Source organism: Heterodontus francisci, chromosome 24 (genome assembly GCF_036365525.1).
Source record: "Heterodontus francisci isolate sHetFra1 chromosome 24, sHetFra1.hap1, whole genome shotgun sequence".
Taxonomy (NCBI): Eukaryota; Metazoa; Chordata; class Chondrichthyes; order Heterodontiformes; family Heterodontidae; genus Heterodontus; species Heterodontus francisci.
The window spans coordinates 27,205,676-27,228,460 of NC_090394.1; the positions used below are offsets into that span (position 1 = coordinate 27,205,676).

Sequence of the window (22,785 nt, forward strand, 5' to 3'; positions counted from 1 at the left end):
CCAAGACATAGCTTGACTGGTGGTGAGAAGGGTCCGCCCCTTTAGATCCTTCCTGCACGCTGCCGTCGAGTGGCTGTGGTGGGGAAGAGACTGTTGCCCACTTCCGTCTGGAACATGCCTTTGCAAAGCAGGAGTGGAACGAGATGCAGTCGTTTTTGTCGAGGTTAGAACATAGAACAGTACAGCACAGTACAGGCCCTTCGGCCCACGATGTTGTGCCGAACCTTTAACCTACTCTAGGATCAAGCTACCTACATACCCTTCATACTACTATCATCCATGTACCTATCCAAGAGTCGTTTAAATGTCCCTAATGTATCTGCTTCTACTACCACCGCTGGCAGTGCATTCCATGCACCCACCACTCTGTGTATAGAACCTACCTCTGACATCTCCCTGAAACCTTCCTCCAATCACCTTAAAATTATGCCCCCTGGTGATAGCCCTTCCCACCCTGGGAAAATGTCTCTGGCTATCCACTCTACCTATGCCTCTCATCATCTTGTACCCCTCTATCAAGTCACCTCTCATCCTTCTACGCTCCAATGAGAAAAGCCCTAGCTCCCTCAACCTTTCTTTGTAAGACATGCCCTGCAGTCCAGGCAGCATCCTGGTAAATCTCCTCTGCACCCTCTCTAAAGCTTCCACATCCTTCCTATAATGAGGCGACCAAAACTGAACACAACATTCCAAGTGTGGTCTAACCAGGGCTTTATAGAGCTGCAGCATAACCTCGCGGCTCTTAAACTCAATCCCCCTGTTAATGAAAGCCAACACACCATACGCTTTCTTAACAACCCTATCAACTTTGGTGACAACTTTGAGCGATCTATGGACATAGACCCCAAGATCCCTCTGTTCCTCCACACTACCAAGAATCCTGTCTTTAAGCCTGTATTCCGCATTCAAATTCGACCTTCCAAAATGAATCACTTCACACTTTTCCAGGTTGAACTCCATCTGCCACTTCTCAGCCCACCTCTGCATCCTGTCAATGTCCCGTTGCAACCTACAACAGCCTTCCACACTATCCACAACTCCAGCAACCTTCGTGTCATCGGCAAACATGCTAGCCCAGCCTTCCACATCCTCATCCAAGTCATTTATAAAAATCACAAAGAGCAGAGGTCCCAGAACAGATCCCTGTGGAACACCACTGGTCACTGAACTCCAGGCTGAATACTTTCCATCTACTACAACCCTCAGTCTTCTATGGGCCAGCCAATTCTGTATCCAGACAGCCAACATTCCCTGTATCCCATGCCTCCTTACTTTCTGAATGAGCCTACCATGGGGAACCTTATCAAATGCCTTGCTAAAATCCATATACACCACATCCACTGCTCTTCCTTCATCAACGTGCTTTGTCACATCTTCAAAGAATTCAATAAGGCTTGTGAGGCATGACCTGCCCCTCCCAAAGCCATGCTGACTGTCTCTAATCAAACTATGCTTTTCCAAATAATCATAAATCCTGTCTCTCAGAATCCTCTCCAATAATTTGCCCACTACCGACGTAAGACTGGCTGGTCTATAATTCCCAGGGTTATCCCTATTCCCTTTTGTGAACAAGGGAATAACATTTGCCACCCTCCAATCATCTGGTACTACTCCAGTGGACAGTGAAGACGCAAAGATCATCGCCAAAGGCGCAGCAATCTCTTCCCTCGCTTCCCGTAATATCCTTGTGTATATCCCCTCTGGCCCCGTGGACTTATCTGTCCTCATGTCTTTCAAAGTTTCCAGCACAGTGGCGCAGTGGTTAGCACCGCAGCCTCACAGCTCCAGTAACCCGGGTTCAATTCTGGGTACTCCCTGTGTGCAATTTGCAAGTTCTCCCTGTGTCTGCGTGGGTTTTCGCCGGGTGCTCCGGTTTCCTCCCACAGCCAAAAGACTTGCAGGTTGATAGGTAAATTGGCCATTATAAATTGCCCCTAGTATTGGTAGGGGAATATAGGGACAGGTGAGGATGTGGTAGGAATATGGGATTAGTGTAGGATTAGTATAAATGGGTGGTTAATGGTCGGCACAGACTCGGTGGGCCGAAGGGCCTGTTTCAGTGCTGTATCTCTAAATCTAAAATCTAAAATCAACCTAACAAGGGAGTAAGTGCTCTACGGGCCTTTCCCGGGGACGTACACCGAGATAAACATCCACTGCTGCTGGAGTATAATCAATTCGGTGAAAGACCCTCTTTGGTCTGCCCAAAATCTGCTGGTCTTCCAGTGCAATGCGTTGTCCACGACCGAGTGTTGCAAACTGGCACATTCCAAGGTCCAGGATTACGTGTTGAGGGCCACATAAAGCTTGGGGCAGCCGCTGCACAGGCTCAATGGGGAAAGACCACTGTGTAAGGTCCTCCAGCTATTATGAGCTATGGGGCTGGACCCATGGGAAACCCCCTCGGGCTTTATATACTAAATGTGGTTTTTCTGTAACATGTACATGGCATGTAAAATGGAATGGAAGGGTTGTGAGGCAACTCACTCCTGTATTGAAGAAAACCTTTGCGCTTTCTGGAATGTCAACTTGGTGCTGTTTTGAACTGTTTTGTATTTTTTTTAAAAACAGATTTTTATGGAAAAAAAAGTGCTTAGATCTGAGCGAGGGGGTTATGAATATCTACAAATACCACAGTTTTTTGCACATGAAAGCATTGTTTTACTCTCTACAATTTTTAATTATCGTGATCCTCTGAGGAAAACAAAAAGTGCATCCACTGGGAACTGAATATATAAATCAGGTTAGTGTAGTCTCACAATTCCTTGGGGTTACAATGCACTAGGCTATGAAATGATAGAACTGAAAAGGCAAACAAGTCACTGTGATGCTCCTTTCTGTTGGTGGTTCAAAAGTGACATCTGACAGATGGAACACAGATTACTCATCTTCTCAATGATAATGGTGCATGACACAGGAAAGATACAAATTCCAGGAGTTAAAATAAAACTAAAGGGGTCGAGGTACAACATACCTGTGTATATAATAACGGGTGGTCTGACTGTCCACCAACAAAACACACAAAATACACCAGGACAATTTAAAAGATTCACAGTGATTTGGGTAATTTAAGTCAATTAAGTCCTTATTGTTCAACTACTAATTAAACTACAAAGGAAATATCCAAAATTATTGCAACCAGATTGCAATTTGAGAAGGAAACAATTTGACCATTTGCATTTTGGTGCATCCAAGAGCAAGTCTGCAACATCTGGGTGGAATCTAAATGATAATGGGAACATCTGTATTCGTATATAGGCCAGAGACAGCAACAATCACTGGATGGTTAACTCAACCTCTTTACTCCAATAATCATGGTGTTTTTATCAACCAACCACCAGCATACAAGCCCTCTATTCTATCCAGAGTGCACTGTTAATATTAGACTCGCAAACTCAGCAATAACATTTCAAACAAGTAACTTGTAGAGTATTTTAAGCTTTGTGCACAATACTTTGAATTTCCATTTTCCACTAAGGAATCATCTGAAAACAGTGTCATTCTTACTTCAAAATTCATTTTTTAAAACTGTGTGCAGTTTTGGTCTCCACATTTAAGAAAGGATTTACTTGCATAGGAGGCGGTACAGCGATTAGTTCCTGGGATGAGGGGGTTGTCCTATGACGAGATTCAGTAAATTTGGCCTATATTCTCTGGAGTTTAGAAGAATGAGAGGTGACCTCATTGAAACACACAAGATTCTGAACAGGCTAGATAGGGGTAGACGCTGAGATGTTTCCATTGGTCAGGGAAATCTAAAACAGTCTCAGGATGAGGGGCCAATCATTTAGGACTGAGATGAGGAGAAATTACTAAACTCAAAGAGTTGTGACTCTCTGGAATTCTCTACGCCAGAGGGTTGTGCATCCTCCATCATTGAATACATTTAAGGCTGGGATAGACAGATTTGTGGTCTCTCAGGGAATCAAGGGATTTGACGGCGAGCTCGCGGGAAAGTGAGTTGAAGCCCATGATCAGCCACAATCGCATTGAAAGGCGAAGCATGCTCAACGGGCCATATGGTCCACTCCTGCTCCTATTTCTTGTGTTTAACATAGCTATCGGTCACCCTACCCCATACGTTAAAAAAAAACAATAGAAGAGTCGACCAACGATAGTGAGCACAGGTAATCAAAATCTGTAAAGGATGAGTCTATGTTGCTGTTCTTTGAGTACATCTACTGCTGAGGTTTTTTTTCATTTGGTGTTACATCACTTTATTTTCTTTCCAGTTCTTTGGTAGTTGGACCCAGCTCATTGGAGAATGACAATTCCAACTTAGTTGCATGAGGGCAAAAATATGAATAAATGCAAAATACTGCGGATGCTGTAAATCTAAAATAAATACTCAGCAGGTTAGGCAGCATCTGTGGACAGAGAAACAGAGTTAATGTTTCAGGTCTGTGACCTTTCATCAGAACTGGTCAGTTCTGATGAAAGGTCACAGACCTGAAACAGCAAAAGAAAATGAAGTCTGCTTCTCATCATTATGGCACAATGCTATATTATAAAATATATTTCTGTCTCCCAAGTGAAGGGATACCACTGCTAGAGACTGGACACTTTTGTCAGCCAATGTCAACATCAAGCAGTTGCAGATCATCTTGGTCTAGATGCAAAATAAACCCCCTCCCTCTCTGCTCAACAACAGCCCAAAGGCAAGGTGAGGTGTTCCTAATGTACCAGCATAAAGTTTTATATTTCCACACTGGACAGATGCTCTTTGTGCTGTCTAGATGAGAAGACAGTTTCATCCTAATTTGTGAAATTACATGAGTAATTTTGTGATGTAAATTTCTATCAGAACTCAATTCTCTTCAGGCTAATTGCAGGTGACAGAGCCTTTTAATTCATCAGTTTGAACTGCATTCAAACCCAGGTCGCAGATGCAACTAAACTAACATATCACACAGCTTTTTTTAAATAGATACTTCTTTCTTCAGCATTTTAAAAATTTACTGAGTGGGGGGGGGGGCGCAGTGGAAGCTTCACTGCTCACATATAAAACCCAAACTAAAAGGAATCACTATCAGCCACCAATGAATCTGCTGTATATCTGGGAGATTAGCAAGAAGATTTGACATAACATATAATGGAAACCCAGCTGCTGAGTTCAATACAATAAGCAGAAGTGGGTACAGAAACACAAAATTATCACAATACAAAGCCATCACCATCAGAGGAAAATATCACCTGTGGATTTACAACCACCTATCACTATATGGAAGATGTCCGCAACACAGTTGGGGGTCCATAACCAGTCATAACAAAAATGATGCAGCAGAGAATAAGCATCAGTCAACAAAGTCAAATATTTTTGCTCTCGAGCTCAGAACTTTCCTAAACCCTTTTGAGGCTGAATAACTTGTGAGAGGGAATCAGAAAGGTTCGAGGCGACAAAACATGGTGAAAATGGAAGGTGCTTTAAGAGACTTCTGAAAGCAGAGACCTTGTAAGACAGTGTTTTAGAAGACAGTTTCAGATGGCAGGGCAAAACAGTGACTGAAAGAGCAGCCACTGGCTTTGCAACCAATAAAAATAGGGAGGGAGGACTGAGCCAGAGTCAGAAGAATGGAAATTGTACACAGAGATTTACAGCTAAGTAGGGCAAGGTTGTAAAAGGATCTGAAGGCAAAGACAATGACCTTGAAATCAATTTGCTGCGGCACAGGAGTCCAGGGGAGCTTTCCAAGAACAAGGGCGAGCGTGGTTATGATTACATAGAAAAATAGGAGTAGGCTATTCGACCCTTCGAGCCTGCTCCGCCATTCAATACGATCATGGCTGATCATCCAAACTGAGTACCCTGTTCCCGCTTTCTCCCCGTATCCCTTGATCCCTTTAGCCCTAAGAACTATATCTAACTCTTTCTTGAACATATTTAATGATTTGGCCTCAACTGCTTTCCGTGGTAGAGAATTCCACAGGTTCACCACTCTCTGGGTGAAAAAATCTCTCCTCATCTCAGTCCTAAATGGCTTACCCCTTATCCTTAGACTGTGACCCCTGGTCCTGGACTCCCCCGCTATCGGGAACATTCATCCTGCATCTAGTCTGTCCAGTCCTGTTAGAATTTTGTAGGTTTCTGTGAGATCCCCTCTCATTCTTCTAAACTCTAGCGAATACAAGCCTAATCGACCCAATCTCTCTTCATACGTCAGTCCTGCCATCCCAGGAATCAGTTTAGTGAACCTTCACTGCACTCACTCCATAGCAAGAACATCCTTCCTCAGATAAGGAGACCAAACCGGCACACAAAACTCAAGGTGCGATCTCACCAAGGCCTTGTATAATTGCAGCAAGACATCCCTGCTCCTGTACTCAAATCCTCTCGCTATGAAGGCCAACATACCATTTGCCTTCCTAACTACCTACTGCATGTTTACTTTCAGCAACTGGTGCAGAGGGCCACCCAGGCCTTGCTGCACCTCCCCCTTTCCAAATCTATCGCCCTTCAGATAATAATCTGCCTTTCTGTTTTTGTCTCCAAAGTGGATAACCTCACATTTATCCACATTATATTGCATCTGCCATGTATTTGCCCCCTCACTCAACCTGTCCAAATCACACTGGAGCTTCTCTGCATCCTCCTCACAGCTCACACCCAGCTTTGTGTCGCTTGCAAACTTGGATATATTACATTTAATTCCCTCATCTATATCATTAACATATATTGTGAATAGCTGGGGTCCTAGCACTAATCTCTGCGGTACTCCACTAGTCAATGCCTGCCACTCGGAAAAGACCCGTTTATTCCTATTCTTTGTTTCCTGTCTGCCAACCAGTTCTCTATACATATCAGTACCTTATCCCCATTCCCATGTGCTTTAGTATGTGGGACCTTATCAAAAGCCTTCTGAAAGTCCAAATACACCACATCCACTGGTTCTTTCTTATCTATTCTACTAGTTACATCCTCAAAAAATTCCAGTAGATTTGTCAAGCATGATTTCCCTTTTGTAAATCCATGTTGACTTTGTCCGATCCTGTCACTGTTTTCCAAGTCCTCTGCTATTACATCTTTTATAATGGACTCTAGCATTTTTCCCACTACTGATGTCAGGCTAACCAGCCTATAAGTCCCCGTTTTCTCTCTACCTCCTTTTTTAAAATAGTGGGGTTACATTGGCTACCCTCCAATCCGTTGGTAATTTGAATGAGCTGCAGTTGGATGGAATTGCGGACACGATGGGCCAAATTGCCTCCTTCTGCACGGTAACGATTCTGTGAAGTTGGGAAAGCTGGTGGAGAAAGTCCAAAGGTGGGAACGACTTGGATTCTAGCTGCCACAACAGCGGGGAGCAGTAGTGGCAATATTTTGAAGGTGGAGAAAAGCAGTCTTAGTAATGGACTGGATGTGGGGAAGGAAGCTGAGCTTAGGCACAGGCAGTACACATCAAGGTTCCACACCAGTGGATTTAGACTGACATGACAGTCAGGATGATTAATAGGCCAAAGCCACATAGGTGCAGGTGAAGAGAAAAGCTTTTCCCCCCCCCCAACATTTAGCTGAAGGAAACTGTGACTCATCCAAGTCTTAAATGTCAGACAGGCAGGTGAAGAATGCAACACCAGCCTAGGGGCCAATAAAAGAGGTGGAGGGGTAGAGCAGCAAAACATCATACTTGTGGAAGCAGGTCCTGTGTTTCTGGATGACATTGTTGAGGGGAGCATATAAATGATGGAGAAGAGGGACCAAGGTTGAAATCATGAGATATTTGTTTCTGCACCTAAACCTATTAAACAAGATTACTCCCTCCCTAAAGCTCTCGTCCTTTAAGACACTCCTTAAAAGCTACCTGTCCCAATATCGCTTCATGTGGCTAATTGTCAAATTTTGTTTGATAATGGCTTCTATGATGCACCTTGGGACATATTACTACATTCAAGGTGCTGTATAAATGCAAGTTGTTGTTATCATAAATAGCTTGTGATGGCTGCCCTTTGAGCAACATTAGTGGGGCTCACATACCCACAATTTACCTGTAGTTGGACTTTAGGTAAATTGTAGATGGTCTTTACAAAGAAGATCTTTAAAGGTGCATTGTTTATGAAAGGTCTGAAAGTAGTACTAAGGGACACACAGAATGGAGGGTAATCAAGTGACTTCCCATTAAATCTGTTTCAAACTACAATGCAATAAATTCTCTGTCACAGGTGGATAGCACAGTTACTAAGTAAATCTAGCCACATTCGCAAAGATAGTCGGAACACAGACAAACTGATTCTAGCTTCCTCTTTACCCCTATCCAACAAAACCCTACAAGGATGCTGCAAAACCTGCCAGCATCACTACCACTCCGAGAGACTATAGCTCGTGTGTGAATCTCTGGAGGATACACCATGAGAAACAGCATAGAAAAATACGTCATCAAGTGAGCGTAATCAAGGAAGACATATGTGTTACAGATACACTCACACAGATTAGGCCACAGGTGATCTCATTTATACTGCTTCCAAGCTATGCAGCCTGTACCATTTTGAAACAAGAACAGAAAATTCTGGAAATAAATCAGCAGGTTAGGCATAGGAAATAGGAGTAGGCCATTCAGCCCCTCGAACCTGCTCCGCCATTCAGCTAGATCATGGCTGATCATCTACCTCAATGCCATTTTCCCACACTATCCCCATATCCATTGATGCCTTTACTATCTAGCAAGCAATCGAACTCTGTCTTGAACATACTCAATGACTGAGCCTCCAGAGGGCTCTCTGAGGTAGAGAATTCCGAAGATTCACAACCCTTTGAGTGAATAAATTCCTCTTCATCTCAGTCCTAAATGGCCTATCCCTTATTCTGAGACTGTCTGCTGATTCTAGACTTCCCAGCCAGGGGAAAAATCCTTCCTGCATCTATCCTGAGAATAACCCATTTATTTCTACTGTCTGTTTTCTGTCCATTAACCAATTCTCAATCCATGCCAGTATATTCCCCCCAATGCCATGTACTCTAACTTTATTTAGAGATGTTCTGATAAACGGTCATCGACCTGAAACATTAACTCTGCTTTTCTCTCCACAGATGCTGCCAGACCTGCTATTTCCAGCATTTTCTGTTTTTGTTTCAGATTTCAAGCATCTGCAGTATTTTGCTTCTGTACCATTTTGAACTGTGGTGAAAGGCCACCCTATTGTTAATCATCTAGAATCACTCCCACTATCAAAAGACAGTGAAGGAACACACTCAGAATAAAATGTTCCTTGATCGACAACTTTAAAGAAAATCAGAGTAAAAATCTCCCACTTTGAAAGAAATGCAGCTAACCTCATCACCAGCCCACTGCCCGCAGAGTGGCTCTGGGGACCACGAGTCAACTGTGGGAACGTAATATTGTTAGGTACAAGTGTAACTGGGTGAGGTTCTATAGAATAGGCCTGAATCAGCACAATGAACCTCAAGCTAGAGATACTAGAACCAAAGCACCAGTGCCCATCAAGTCCTTTGTACTGAGGAGACTATTTGATAATTCAACACAAGTGGAGGCCTGAACAGTAGCTCTCAACGAGAAAAAACGGACAAAAAATGCAAACAGTTACTACACAGATCTCCACCCAATACTGCAGGAATAGTCCACACTTAAAATACATCTCCCTACATTATGCTTCCCATCCAATTATCGGATCAGATGTGAACCTGTACAAGATGAACTGTATTTACAAACTACCACAGGATCAGTCCCTAAAGCATATCTTTTTTAAAAATCAAAGGAAACTTGTTGCTAACACATTACATAAATCAGATCATGCTAGTTATATACTATGCTAGATGCAAAGTTGCTTTCGAAAGATGTTTTTTTCTAAACAACAATAATAGTGTCCCTTTAAACTGGATGTTACAGACTAGGATCTGCTAACCACATAGTAAACTGACATTTTTTCCAGTTGCATCTGACTTTTAAAATAAAATGCATCCCAAGAGAATTTTTCCCAATGACTGTCGTTTAACAAATAGTAAAATCCAACTTTTATGATGTTCTTTTGAACAGCACTTCAAGAGGGGAAAATTAAAATTGTAAAAATGGAAGCAGAAATAGTGAGCAGATTGGCAGAGGATGTGTGGCAGTGTTGCTGGTCGCTTTCTGCCCTCCCCTGCAGCCTAGGCCGCAGATCCCCGACCTTGCCCAGCCTCAGCACGCTCTCTGCCCCGACCCCTGCCAGCCCCCTTCCCCGGCTCTCCTTACGTGGTGTCCTGATTGAAGTTGGCGAAGAGGAGCTGGCTGCTGCCGCCCTCCCCGCTCTGACTGGCCAGGTTCATCGGTCCGAGCGTTTCCCCCCCGTGTGGGGGGAAGGAGAAGCCCAATCTGCTCCGGCTTCTCCGATTATTTCGATTTAAATCGGCCCGAGGTTTGTTTTCTTTAATGAACCAGTCGCCGCATCTCGCGCACCGCAGCTGTCATGGTGTTTGTGCAACGGCACCCATACTGCGCATGCGCCACCCCTCCTCCCTCCCTCCCCCAACAATAACATGAAGTTCAAGCAGCTCCTATTTGCAATACACTCACCATGTTTTATTCACCCCCCCATCTCTACTCCTCTTGCTCTTCTCACTGCCTCTAGCACCAGCACTGAGTGGCCATCCATCCCGTGCAAGCTCAGCAAGGTTGTGCAACTGCATCCTAGGGGGGCATGTCGAGGGGAGTGCAGTGGGCATCACAGGCCAGGCCAATCGTGTCTTCGTCTCATAACCACATGCATGCACTTTGAGAAGGGGCCGCCTTAGTACCATGATCTCTGCCCCCACCCCACCCCCTTCCTAACATATGACTACTTACAAACTTGCATTTTATAATTCGTCAAATTGATAATTCCACAATTCCGTGCTTCCGAAGAGATAGCCAGGCTTGAAGGTAGTGTGGATCAGAAATAGAGTTCTGACACTGTAGCTTCAGTTCTCTGACTGTTCACTCCTAAAATTCCACTCCTAACAGGTTTGTTTTCCTTTATCCAAAAGGATGGTTATGTAGAATGAAGGGTGTAACAAGAGTATTCTTTTTACTGATGCTAACAGGCTCTTTGTGTATTTCCAATATTTTCCAATTTCATTTTAGTAGTCATGTAAAAATGGGGAAATTGTGCACTTTGTAAATAAAGTGATTTGTTTTAATTTAAAGTGGGCACCCTTAAATAACACCAGTCCACCTCCCTTTCGGTAGAAAAATTAAAACTCCGACAAATTTACAAGGATGATACAGGAACTGAGATATTCTAACTATCAGGAAAGAAGCTGTAGCTCTCCAAAAAAGGGGAGGATGGGGGTGGGGGGTGTAGACCAAATAGAGTTTTTTAAAATTATAAAAGAGTTTGATGGGATAGATTGAGAGAAGATTTTTCTACTTGTTAGGGAAGATCAAAACTATGGGCTATAAATATAAGATAGTCCTAATAAAACCAATAAAGAATTCGGGAGAAACATCTTTGCCCAACAAGTGGATAGAATGTGGAACTTGCTACCACATGGAATAGCTGAGGTGAATAAAACATATGCTTTTAAGGGGAAGCTAATTAGGTAAATGAGGGAGAGAGGAATAGAAGGATATACAGGAAAGGTTTGATGAAGTAGGGTGGGAGGAGTCTCTTGTGGAGGATAAACACTGGCACAGAAGAGTTGGGCTGAAAGGCCTGTTTCTGTGCGATAAATTATATGTCATTCTATGTAGATGATGTGAAAATAAAATGTATAATAGTGTTTTTTTTAATAAACATGTGTGTCAGCTATGGCTCAGTTGGTAGCATGCTTGCCTCTGGTTCTGAGCTCCAGTTCCACTCCAGACTTGAGCACAGCAATCCGAGATGACGTTCCTATGCAGTACTGAGGGATTGCACTGTCAGAGTTGCCATCTTTTGGAGGTGATGTTAAACTAAGGCCCTGCCTGCCTTCTCAGGTGCATGCAAAAGATCCCATGGCACTATTTCGAAGAAGAGTAGGGGGGAATTATCACCAGTGTCCTTCCCAATGTTTATCCCTAAATCAGCAACACAAGATCACAGGTTATTGGAGGTAGGCAGGAATGTGGAGTTGAGGTTACAGTCAGATCAGCCGTGATTTCATTGAATGGCGGAGCCATCTTGAGGGGCCGAGTGGCCTACTCCTGCTCCTAACTGGTATGTTTGTACGTTCGTATGTACGTTCACAAAACTAGATTATCTGGTGACTGTGCCTTCAGCTACCTAATGGTGTGGTGAAAGACAAAACATTAGTCCAGACAGAGTGTTAATGACAGAATAATAGACAGCGCTGTCCAAAAGCGCAACCATGAAAAACCAAGTTCAAGGCAGGCAGGTGGTTAAAAAATGCTTGCCATTTCAATTCAGCACCCTGCTCTCACACCCACATTTCTGTCCTTGGCCTGCTGCAATGTTCCAGTGAACATCAACACAAGATCAAGGAACAGCACCTCATTTTCTGATTAGGCACTCTACAGCCCTCCAGGCTCAACATTGAGTTCAATCATTTCTGAGCATGACTGGCCTTATTTATTATTATTTTATTTTATTTTTTAACCATGTACCACTCCCTTTGCCTTTGTCCCATGACATCTTTGTCATTTAATCTCTCCTGCTCCCTGCCCTATCACACACTTTTGTTCTCTTTTCCCCCATTCCCGCTTCACTTGCTTAAAACCTATTACATTTCTAACCTTTGCCAGTTCTGATGAAAGATCACAGACCTGAAACGTTAACCCTGCTTCTCTCTCCACAGATGCTGCCAGACCTGCTGAGTATCTACAGCACTTTCTGTTTTTATTTCAGAATTCTCATGCTCTTCTTCAAATATTGCCATGGGATATTTTACATCCACCTGACAGAGCAGACAGGACCTTCATTTAACATCAAAGTGCCATATGAAAGATGGCATTTCCAACAGTGCAGCACTTCCATTGGAATGTCAACCTGGGTTTTGTGCTTAGGCGTAGAGCTTGCAAACTACAACCTTCTGATTCAGAGATGAGAGCGCTACCAACTGAGCCACAGTTAACACTTTTCTTATACCCTTCCACGTTACGTCTACTGTTGTGATTCTTAGGTATCACTGCATGCCATCTTACTGATTGGAACCTCTCTTGCTCATCTTGCATGAAAAGATAGACAGTTACGAGCATAAGAGATCATTTACAGGATGATTTCTATCTTCTGACCACTAACTCCATGTGAGGAATCAACCCTCAAAATCCTGGGAAGGGAATTCATTGAGGATGTCAGAGATGGGAAAATAGAAGGGCAGCTGCCAATCAAGTTCCATCTTACATAGACTATGCTGCACTGAAACAGGCCATTCAGCCCAATTAGTCTGTGCTGGTGTTTATACTCCAGAGGAATCTCCTCCCATTCCATCTATCTCACTTCAGCTTTTCTGATCTTTCTTCTCATCCTATTCTCTCATTCACTAACTACCAGCAAAGTAAAAACTAAGACCCTTTACCCTTGTGAAGACGGCTCATCTGGACACCATTGTTATCTGTCTTGCCTTCCCTAGCTGTGCCAAAGAAATACAAGTCAGTCCCCAGTACATTGGGAAATGCCAGCATGCACAGTGGCGCAGTGGTTAGCACTGCAGCCTCACAGCTCCAGGGACCCGGGTTCATTTCTGGGTTCTGTCTGTGTGGAGTTTGCAAGTTCTCCCTGCGTCTGCGTGGGTTTCCTCCGGGTGCTCCGGTTTCCTCCCACCGTCAAAAGACTTGCAGGTGATAGGTAAATTGGCTGTTATAAATTGCCCCTAGTGTAGGTAGGTGGTAGGGCATATGGGATTACTGTAGGGTTAGTATAAATGGGTGGTTGTTGGTCGGCACAGACTCGGTGGGCCGAAGGGCCTGTTTCAGTGCTGTATCTCTAAATAAAAAAAAAATATATTATTCTATTCCTCTGAAGCACCAGCTCAGGGTCATCCATCTAGTGATTTGGACAGTGAGCTATAAGGGATGGCCTTGAGTGAGACATATAACAGGATACATCACGGGAGCAATTGGTGGAGAAAGAGGAGGAACCTGCTGTTTGGAGCATCAGCCTGTCTCAACCACTGAGCCTGTGGACCTGAATTTTACAGGACTTGTTTATGAGGGATTGATCACTGAAGAGTGTCTGCAGAGACTCATCGACAGGTTTGCGGCTACCTGTAATGAATTTGGCCTAACCATCAGCCTCAAGAAAACAAACATCATGGGACAGGACGTCAGAAATTCCCCATCCATCAATATCGGCAACCACACTCTGGAAGTGGTTCAAGAGTTCACCTACCTAGGCTCAACTATCACCAGTAACCTGTCTCTCGATGCAGAATTAAACAAGCGCATGGGAAAGGCTTCCTCTGCTATGTCCAGACTGGCCAAGAGAGTGTGGGAAAATGGCGCACTGACACAGAACACAAAAGTCCGAGTGTATCAAGCCTGTGTCCTCAGTACCTTGCTCTATGGCAGCGAGGCCTGGACAACATACGTCAGCCAAGAGCGACGTCTCAATTCATTCCATCTTCGCTGCCTCCGGAGAATCCTTGGCATCAGGTGGCAGGACCGTATCTCCAACACAGAAGTCCTCGAGGCGGCCAACATCCCCAGCATATACACCCTACTAAGCCAGCGGCACCTGAGATGGCTTGGCCATGTGAGCCGCATGGAAGATGGCAGGATCCCCAAGGACACATTGTACAGCAAGCTCATCACTGGTACCAGACCCACCGGCCGTCCATGTCTCCACTTTAAAGACGTTTGCAAACACGACATGAAGTCCTGTGACATTGATCACAAGTCGTGGAAGTCAGTTGCCAGTGATCGCCAGAGCTGGCGGGCAGCCACAAAGGCGGGGCTAAAGAGACTTAGCAGTTGGCAGGAAAAAAGACAGAAGCGCAAGGAGAGAGTCAACTGTGTAACAGCCCTGACAACCAATTTTATCTGTAGCACCTGTGGAAGAGTCTGTCACTCTAGAATTGGCCTTTATAGCCACTCCAGGCGCTGCTTCACAAACCACTGACCACCTCCAGGCGCTTACCCATTGTCTCCCGAGACAAGGAGGGCAAAGAAAGAAGAAAGAAAGATCTTTGTTAATGAAGGAGTGTTGGTGAAGCACTGGGGACCGTTGCCAATCAATATGCTACTAATGGCAGCACAGGTCATGGAGTCTAGGAACATATGACTGTAGAAACAGGAGAAGGCCATTTCGCCCCTCGAGCCTGTTCCACCATTCAATGAGATCATGGCTGATCTGTGACCTAACTCCATATATCTGCCTTTGCCCATATTCCTTAATATCTTTGGTTAACAAAAATATATCAATCTCAAATTTAAAATTAATAATTGATCCAGAATCATTTGCCATTTGCAGAAGAGAGTTGCAAACTTCTACAATCCTTTTGTGTGTAAAAATGTTACCCAATTTCATTCCTGAAAGGTCTAATTTTTAGACTATGTCTCCTAGTCTTCTCATTTTGTGTGCAAAAAGAAAGAAAAAGTTGCATTTATATAGCACTTTTTACAACCTCAGGGCATCCCAAAGTGCATTACAGTACTATTGAGGTGTGGTCACGGTTGTAATGTTGGACAACCTTGCATGAGGGTTTCACACAGATGGTCACCACAGAGCATGTGGCAAGTCCAGGGGCAAATGCAATGGAACAATGCAACTCCCAGGTCAGAGACCCAAAGGACATTCAGTGCCACCATAGAGACCAAGGTTCCAACGAGAAATGGGTGATCTCTAATGATAGACTTACCTAGGATTCCTCAATTGATCCTCCTCTTCTTCCTCCATAATGCAAAGATATAAGGGGAGAGCAATGCAAAAGCCATTGTAGCATTATTGTGGGGGGGGGGGGGGAAAGGCAACAGAAAAAGATTGCCACGAAGACTTCTGAAAACTTAACGCAAAAGAAGTTGAACAATCACCTGACAATTTTAATTCTATCCTTTTTAATTTCCCTTTTAATTTACTTTTTGATTTCTTTCCCCTTGATTTCTGTTGCTCCCTGCCTACCTGTGAAGGTGAAATCCATTGAAAGTTCTTAGGTCAAATTCTTCCCTCCAGTAGCTTTGTGGAAAGGGAAGCATGTGGTGCAATGCTGAGCTATACAGAAAAGGAAGGTTCCAGATTTGATCATTTAGCTGTGCTGAGCGAGTTAATCCTGGGCTAACAGTGGGGAGAGGCAGAAATTAGCATTAATATCCCTGGGTTAGGAATGGAAAAATGAACCAAGTTTCTTGGTTATGATTGTTATAAATTGATACCTGCTGGAAGTACTTGTGTGTAGATGCTTTGTGAGGACAGGGCCAGGTTCATTTGTTCAAACACTCCTTTCAGGTGAAGCAGCAATTTACTTGTACTTCTTTCAATGTAGCAAACTGTATTCGCTGCTCATAATGTGGTCTCCTCTACATTGGGGAGACCAAACGCAGACTGGGTGACCGCTTTGCGGAACACCTCCACTCAGTCCGCAGGCAGGACCCCGAGCTTCCGGTTGCTTGCCATTTCAACACTCCCCCCTGCTCTCATGCTCACATCTCTATCCTGGGATTGCTGCAGTGTTCCGGTGAACATCAACGCAAGCTCAAGGAGCAGCATCTCATTTACCGATTAGGCACACTACAGCCTGCCGGACTGAACATTGAGTTCAATAATTTCAGAGCATGACGGGCTCCATTTTACTTTTATTTTCAGTTATTTTTTTCTTTTTCCTTTTATAAAATTTTTTTTTGTGTTTATTTTATTTTATTTCATCTTAGTTTGTTCAGTTTGCTTACCCACTGTTTTTTTTTCATGTTTGTACTTGCGGCTGTTCAATTTCAGTCTGTTAACACCCTATCTGTACTAATGCTTTGTCTTTCAACACATCATTAACATATTGTTTGCCTTTGCTGACCTTCTGGTCAGCTATTCTGTAACCTTGTCCTATTTACACCTTCTCCTTTGTTATCTCTTGCCCCACCCCCACTTTACTTACTTATAACCTTTTACATTTCTAACACTTGCTAGTTCTGAAGAAGGGTCACTGACCTGAAATGTTAACTCTGCTTCTCTCTCTACAGATGCTGCCAGATCTGCTGAGTATTTCCAGCATTTCTTGTTTTTATTCCAGGTTCATTTGTGATGGCCTACACAGTCAGACATCCAGACACTCAAGCCTAGTTGCTACCAGTTGCCCATTCTGGTGGTGTCAAATGGTCAGGACATCTATGCAGCCAGAACTCTGCCTGCTCTGCAGCATGGCATAGCTTCTGGTGTTGAGTGTACCAAACAGATGGATGCTTCATCTAAGTATTTAGTTCCCACTACTTGCACCCAGAACATTATTCGTCTTGGGAAATGGGCTATTCAGCATTGCTAGGCAATCAGCAATATTGCCGATATTGCAGTAACCTGATTTAAAGGCCACAAGTAAGAAAGTTAAGAGGGACGATTTGCAACGTTAAAGGCACTATATCAATGCAACTTACATCAAATTACAGAGAATGTACAGCACAGAAACAGGCCATTTAGCCTAATTGGTTGATGTTGGTGTTTATGCTCCACTGGAGCCTCTTCCGATACCTCTTCATCTTACTGTATTAGCATAACCTATTCTTTTCTCCCTCGTGTTTGTCTAGCTTCCCCTTAAATATATCTATGCTATTCACCTCAACTACTCCTCATGGTAGTGAGTTCCATATTCTAACCCCTCCTCCCCCGCCGGGTGAAGAAGTCTCTCTGAATTCCCTACTGAATTTATCAGTCACTATCTTATATTTACACTGGTCCTAGTTTTGGTCTCCCCCACAAGAGGAAATATATTCCCTACATCTACCCTATCAAATCCTTTCATAATCTTAAAGGCCTCTATCAGATCACTCTCACAGTGCAACAGTCGTAGTTAGAAATGATATATATTAGAATTCACTCCATCCACAATTTTAATAAAGGCATTAATCCATCTGAAATGAATGGGTTAAAATCCTTTGTTAAAACAGTAGACTGATGACTACATTAATGAGTTCCGAAGAAGGGTCACTGACCCGAAACGTTAACTCTGCTTCTCTTTCCACAGATGCTGCCAGACCTGCTGAGTGATTCCAGCATTTCTTGTTTTTGTTTCAGACTACATTAATGCATTTGTTGCTGATAATGCACAGTGTGGTTTCAACCCCAACAAATAGGCACTGGACTGTCAATGTAGCCATTTAGGTGTCAGCAGTGGCTCAGTGATAGCACTCTCACCTGATTAAACAGGTATTAGTTTCAAGCCCCAACTCCAGGAGCTCAAGTACGTGGTCCAGGCTGATACTCCAGTGCAGTGCTGAGAGAGTGCTGCACTGTCTGAGGTGCTGTCTGTCAGATGAAATGTTAAAACTAAGCGTCAGCTGCTCTCTCAGGTGGATGTAAAAAAATCCCACAGCACTTATTCTGTGTAAGAGCAGGGGAATTCTCCCAGCTGTCCTCACCAATCTTTATCTCTCAACTAACATCACTAAAACAGATTATCTGGTTATTATCATATTGTTATATATGGGAGCTTGCTGCGTGCAAACTGGCTGCCAAGCAGCCTACATTGTAAAAGTGACTATATTTCAAAAGTACTTCATTGCTGTAAAGTGCTTTTGGACATCCTGAAATTGTAAAAGGCGCTATAGAAATGAACGTCTTTTTTTCAAACAATCCCCAAATGAGTCATCACCTTGATGAAAACAGATATAATGAAAGACAATTGAAAGAAAGGAAGGAAGTGACTAGGTTCCAAACTATCTCTAACTTACTCTAATTTTTCTTCAAGGTGGACAGGAGAAACTTCAAACACTGGTTACAGTACATTGTAATTTGGATTGAATAATGTTGTGTTTAGGTGACACAACTACTTCCAAGCAGCTGCCCCAAAAGCTTCACAGCCCTGTGAAATTTGTCTTGTGGTACAACAGAAAAACAACTCTGCTTGTGAAGTCATGGCTTTGAATTTGCTTCTGACTGTAATACCTCCCCCTTCCTCCCCACCCCAACCCTCTCACTCCCTGGCTGGGAAGACTCGATACTGATCAATAAGTGGAAACCACATCCCGGCCCGATTGATTAATGTTTAAGCTCAGTTCCTTAGCCAACCAGCACTTAGAAAAGATCGCAGTCTCAGCCACCCGTGTTTTTCACCTGTCACATTGAAATTAAGCAGGAAAAGTGAATCCAGAAAACCCAAAAAATATGGAGCTTTGTGTTCCTCAATGCATGTGGATTCATATTAGAAGCATCACTGTTGATCTCAGAACACTGTGAAAAAAACATATTCAAATATAATCATATGCTAAAAAATTGGAAATCAACATGGCTTTTTGCCATTCCTGTGACCAAGCAGTTCTCCACATAGTAAAATCATCCAGCACATTGCTGGAAGGCCTGACTGGACTAACGTAACCATCATGTGATTGGTTTACAAATATTTCTGGCAGGTTCTCAGGTTTGATAAGTGTGCGAAGCCTGCTTGGCTTGTGCTCAGACAAAAAAGATGCAGCTGACGACATGTGGCAACAGTGTTCACTCACTGGCAAGAGACCAGGGATGTGGAAATGTACTCAACCATAGCTTATTGAGGGCCAGCACCTGTTATTCCTGTACAAAAGCAAAATACTGACGCCTCCGCTAAGGGAAAAAGTTTCTTCCTAGCTACCTTATCTGTGCCCCTCATAATTTTGTATACCTCAATCAGGTCTCCCCTCAGCCTTCTCTGCTCTAAGGAAAACAACCCTTGCCTATCCAGTCTCTCTTCATAGCTGAAATGCTCCAATCCAGGCAATATCCTGGTGAATCTCCTCTGCACCCTCTCCAGTGCAATCACATCCTTCCTATAGTGTGGCTATCAGAACTGTACACAGTACCCCAGCTGTGGCCTAAATAGCATTTTTCACAGCTCCATCATAACCTCCCTGCTCTTATATTCTATGCTTTGACTAATAAAGGCAAGTATCCCATATGCCTTCCGAGCCACCATATCTACCTGTGCTACTGCCTTCAGTGATCTACGGACAAGTACACCAAGGTCCCTCTGACCCTCTGTACTTCCTAGGGTCCTACCATCCATTGTATATTCTCTTGCCTTGTTAGTCCTCCCAACATGCATCACCTCATACTTCTCAGGATTAAATTCCATTTGTCACTGCTCCGCCCATCTTACCAGCCCATCTATATCATCCTGTAATCTAAGGCTTTCCTCCTCTATTTACGACACCACCAATTTTCGTGTCATCTGCGAACTTACTGATCATACCTCCTATATTCACATCTAAATGATTAATGTACACTACAAACAGCAAGGGTCCCAGCACTGATCCCTGTGGTACACCACTGGTCACAGGCTTCCAATCGCAGAAACAACCCTCACCTATCACCCTCTGCCTCCTGCCACAAAGTCAATTTTGGATCCAATTTGCCAAATTGCTCTGGATCCCATGGGCTCTTACCTTCTTAATCAATCTCCCATGCGGGACCTTATCAAAAGCCTTAGTGAAGTCCATGTAGATTACATCAACTGCTTTACCCTCATCTACACATCTAGTCACCTCCTTGAAAAATTCAATCAAGATTGTGAGAGAAGATCTCCCCCTGAGAAAGCCATGCTGACTATCCTTGATTAATCTCTGCCTCTCCAAGTGGAGATTAACCTTGTCCCTCAGAATTTTTTCCAATAGTTTCCCTACCACTGATGTTAGACTCACCGGCCTGTAATTACTTGGTTTATCCCTGCTACCCTTCCTGAATAATGGTACCACATTCGCTGTCCTCCAGTCCTCTGGTACCTCTCCTGTGGCCAGAGAGGATTTGAAAATTTGTGTCAGAGCCCCTGCTATCTTCTCCCTTGCCTCACATAACAGCCTGGGGTACATCCCATCTGGGCCTGGGGACTTATCCACTTTTAAGCCCACTAAAACAGCTAATACTTCCTCTCTTTGAATGCTAATTTGTTCAAGTATATCACAATCCCCCTCCTTGATCTCTACACCTACATCGTCCTTCTCCATTGTGAACTCAGATGAAAAGTAATCATTTAAAACATCACCTACATCCTCCAGCTCCACACACAGATTGTCACTTTGGTTCCTAATGGGCCCTACTCTTTCCCTGGTTATCCTCTTGCCCTTAATATACTAATAAAACGCCTTGGGATTTTCCTTTATCTTGCCTGCCAGTGTTTTTTCATGCCCCCTCTTCGCTCTCCTAATTACTTTTTTAAGTACCCTTCCGACACTTTCTATACTCCTCTAGGTCCTCAGCTGTTTTCAGCACTCTGAATCTGCCACAAGACTCCTTTTTTTCTCTTATCCAATCCTCTATATCCCTTGACATCCAGGGTTCCCTGGAATTGTTGATCCTACCCTTCACCTTTATGGGAACATGTTGGCCTTGAACTCTCACTATTTCTTTTTTGAATGACTCCCACTGGTCTGATGTAGACTTTCCTACAAGTAGCTGCTCCCAGTCCACTTTGGCCAGATCTTGTTTTATCATATTGAAATCGGCCTTCCCCTAATTCAGTACCTTTATTTCTGGTCTATCTTTGTCCTTTTCTATAACTATTTTAAATCTTACAGAGTTAGGGTCACCATCCCCGAAATGCTCCCCCATTGACACTTCTACCACTTGTCTGGCTTCATTCCCTAGGATTAGGACCAGTAACGCCCCTTCTCTTGTAAGACTTTCTACATACTGACTCAAAAAGCTCTCCTGTATGAACTTTAAGAATTCAGCCCCCTTTAAGCCTTTTGCACTAAGACTATCCCAATTAATATTGGGGACGTTGAAATCCCCTACTATTATTACCCTATTATTTTTACACCTCTCTGAGATTTGCCTATATATCTACTCCTCTATCTCTCCCTGACTATTTGGAGGCCTGTAATACACTCCCAGTCAAGTGATTGCCCCCTTTTTGTTTTTAGGTTCTCTCCATACGGCCTCATTTGAGGAACCTTCTAAGATATCATCCCTCCTTCCCGCAGTAATTGACTCCTTGACCAATAGTGCAGTGCCACCTACTCTTTTACACTGCCCCCCACCCCATCGCGTCTGAAGATTCTATACCCTGGAATATTGAGCTGCCAGTCCTGCCCTTCCGTCAACCATGTCTCTGTGATAGCAATAATATCATATTCCCATGTGTTATTCAACATTCTCAATTCATCTGCCTTACTTGTAAGATTACTTGCATTAAAATAGATACAATCCAGCCTTGCATTATTCTCTTGTGCCTCAACAGGTCTATAGTTGCTCTGTCTTCCAGACTGACTTAATTTCTCTTCTATATTTGGCTGTGCCTCACCCCCTACTGTACCTCCACTCTGTACCCCATCCCCCTGCCAAATTAGTTTAAACTGCACCCTCCCCCCCCAACAGCACAAGCAAACCTCCCAGCAAGGATGTTGGTCCCGCTCCGGTTCAGGTGCAACCTGTCCAACTTGTACAGGTCCCACCTTCGCCAGAAACAGACCCATTGATTCAGGAAATTAAAGCTCTCACTCCTTCACCAGGTCTTCAGCCACGCATTCATCTGCTCTATCCTCCTATTTCTATATTCACTAGCACGAGGCACCGGGAGTAATCCAGAGATTACAACCTTTGAGGCCCTGCTTTTTAATCTGCTACCTAGCTCTCTAAATTCTTGTTGCAGGACCTCATCCCTCTTTCTACCTATGTCGTTGGTAACAATGTGAATCACGACCTCTGACTGTTCACCCTCCCCCTTCAGAATGTCCTGCAGCCGCTCCGTGACATCCTTGACCCTAGCACCAGGGAGGCAACATATCATCCTGGAGTCACCTTTGCGGCCACAGAAATGCCTATCTGTACCCCTTA

The 22,785-nt window shown here is 43.7% G+C and overlaps 1 protein-coding gene across 1 annotated transcript in view; it reads right to left on the reverse strand.

Moving 5' to 3' along the window:
• wipi2 (WD repeat domain, phosphoinositide interacting 2) overlaps positions 1-10,415 on the reverse strand; it is an 81,345-nt gene extending 70,930 nt beyond the window's left edge. The window contains exon 1 of the mRNA XM_068055795.1: positions 10,182-10,415. Within this exon, the coding sequence (XP_067911896.1) occupies positions 10,182-10,255 (74 nt within the window). The 5' untranslated portion in view covers positions 10,256-10,415. The remainder of the gene's footprint in view (positions 1-10,181) is intronic.
• Between the last annotated feature and the right edge of the window lie 12,370 nt (positions 10,416-22,785).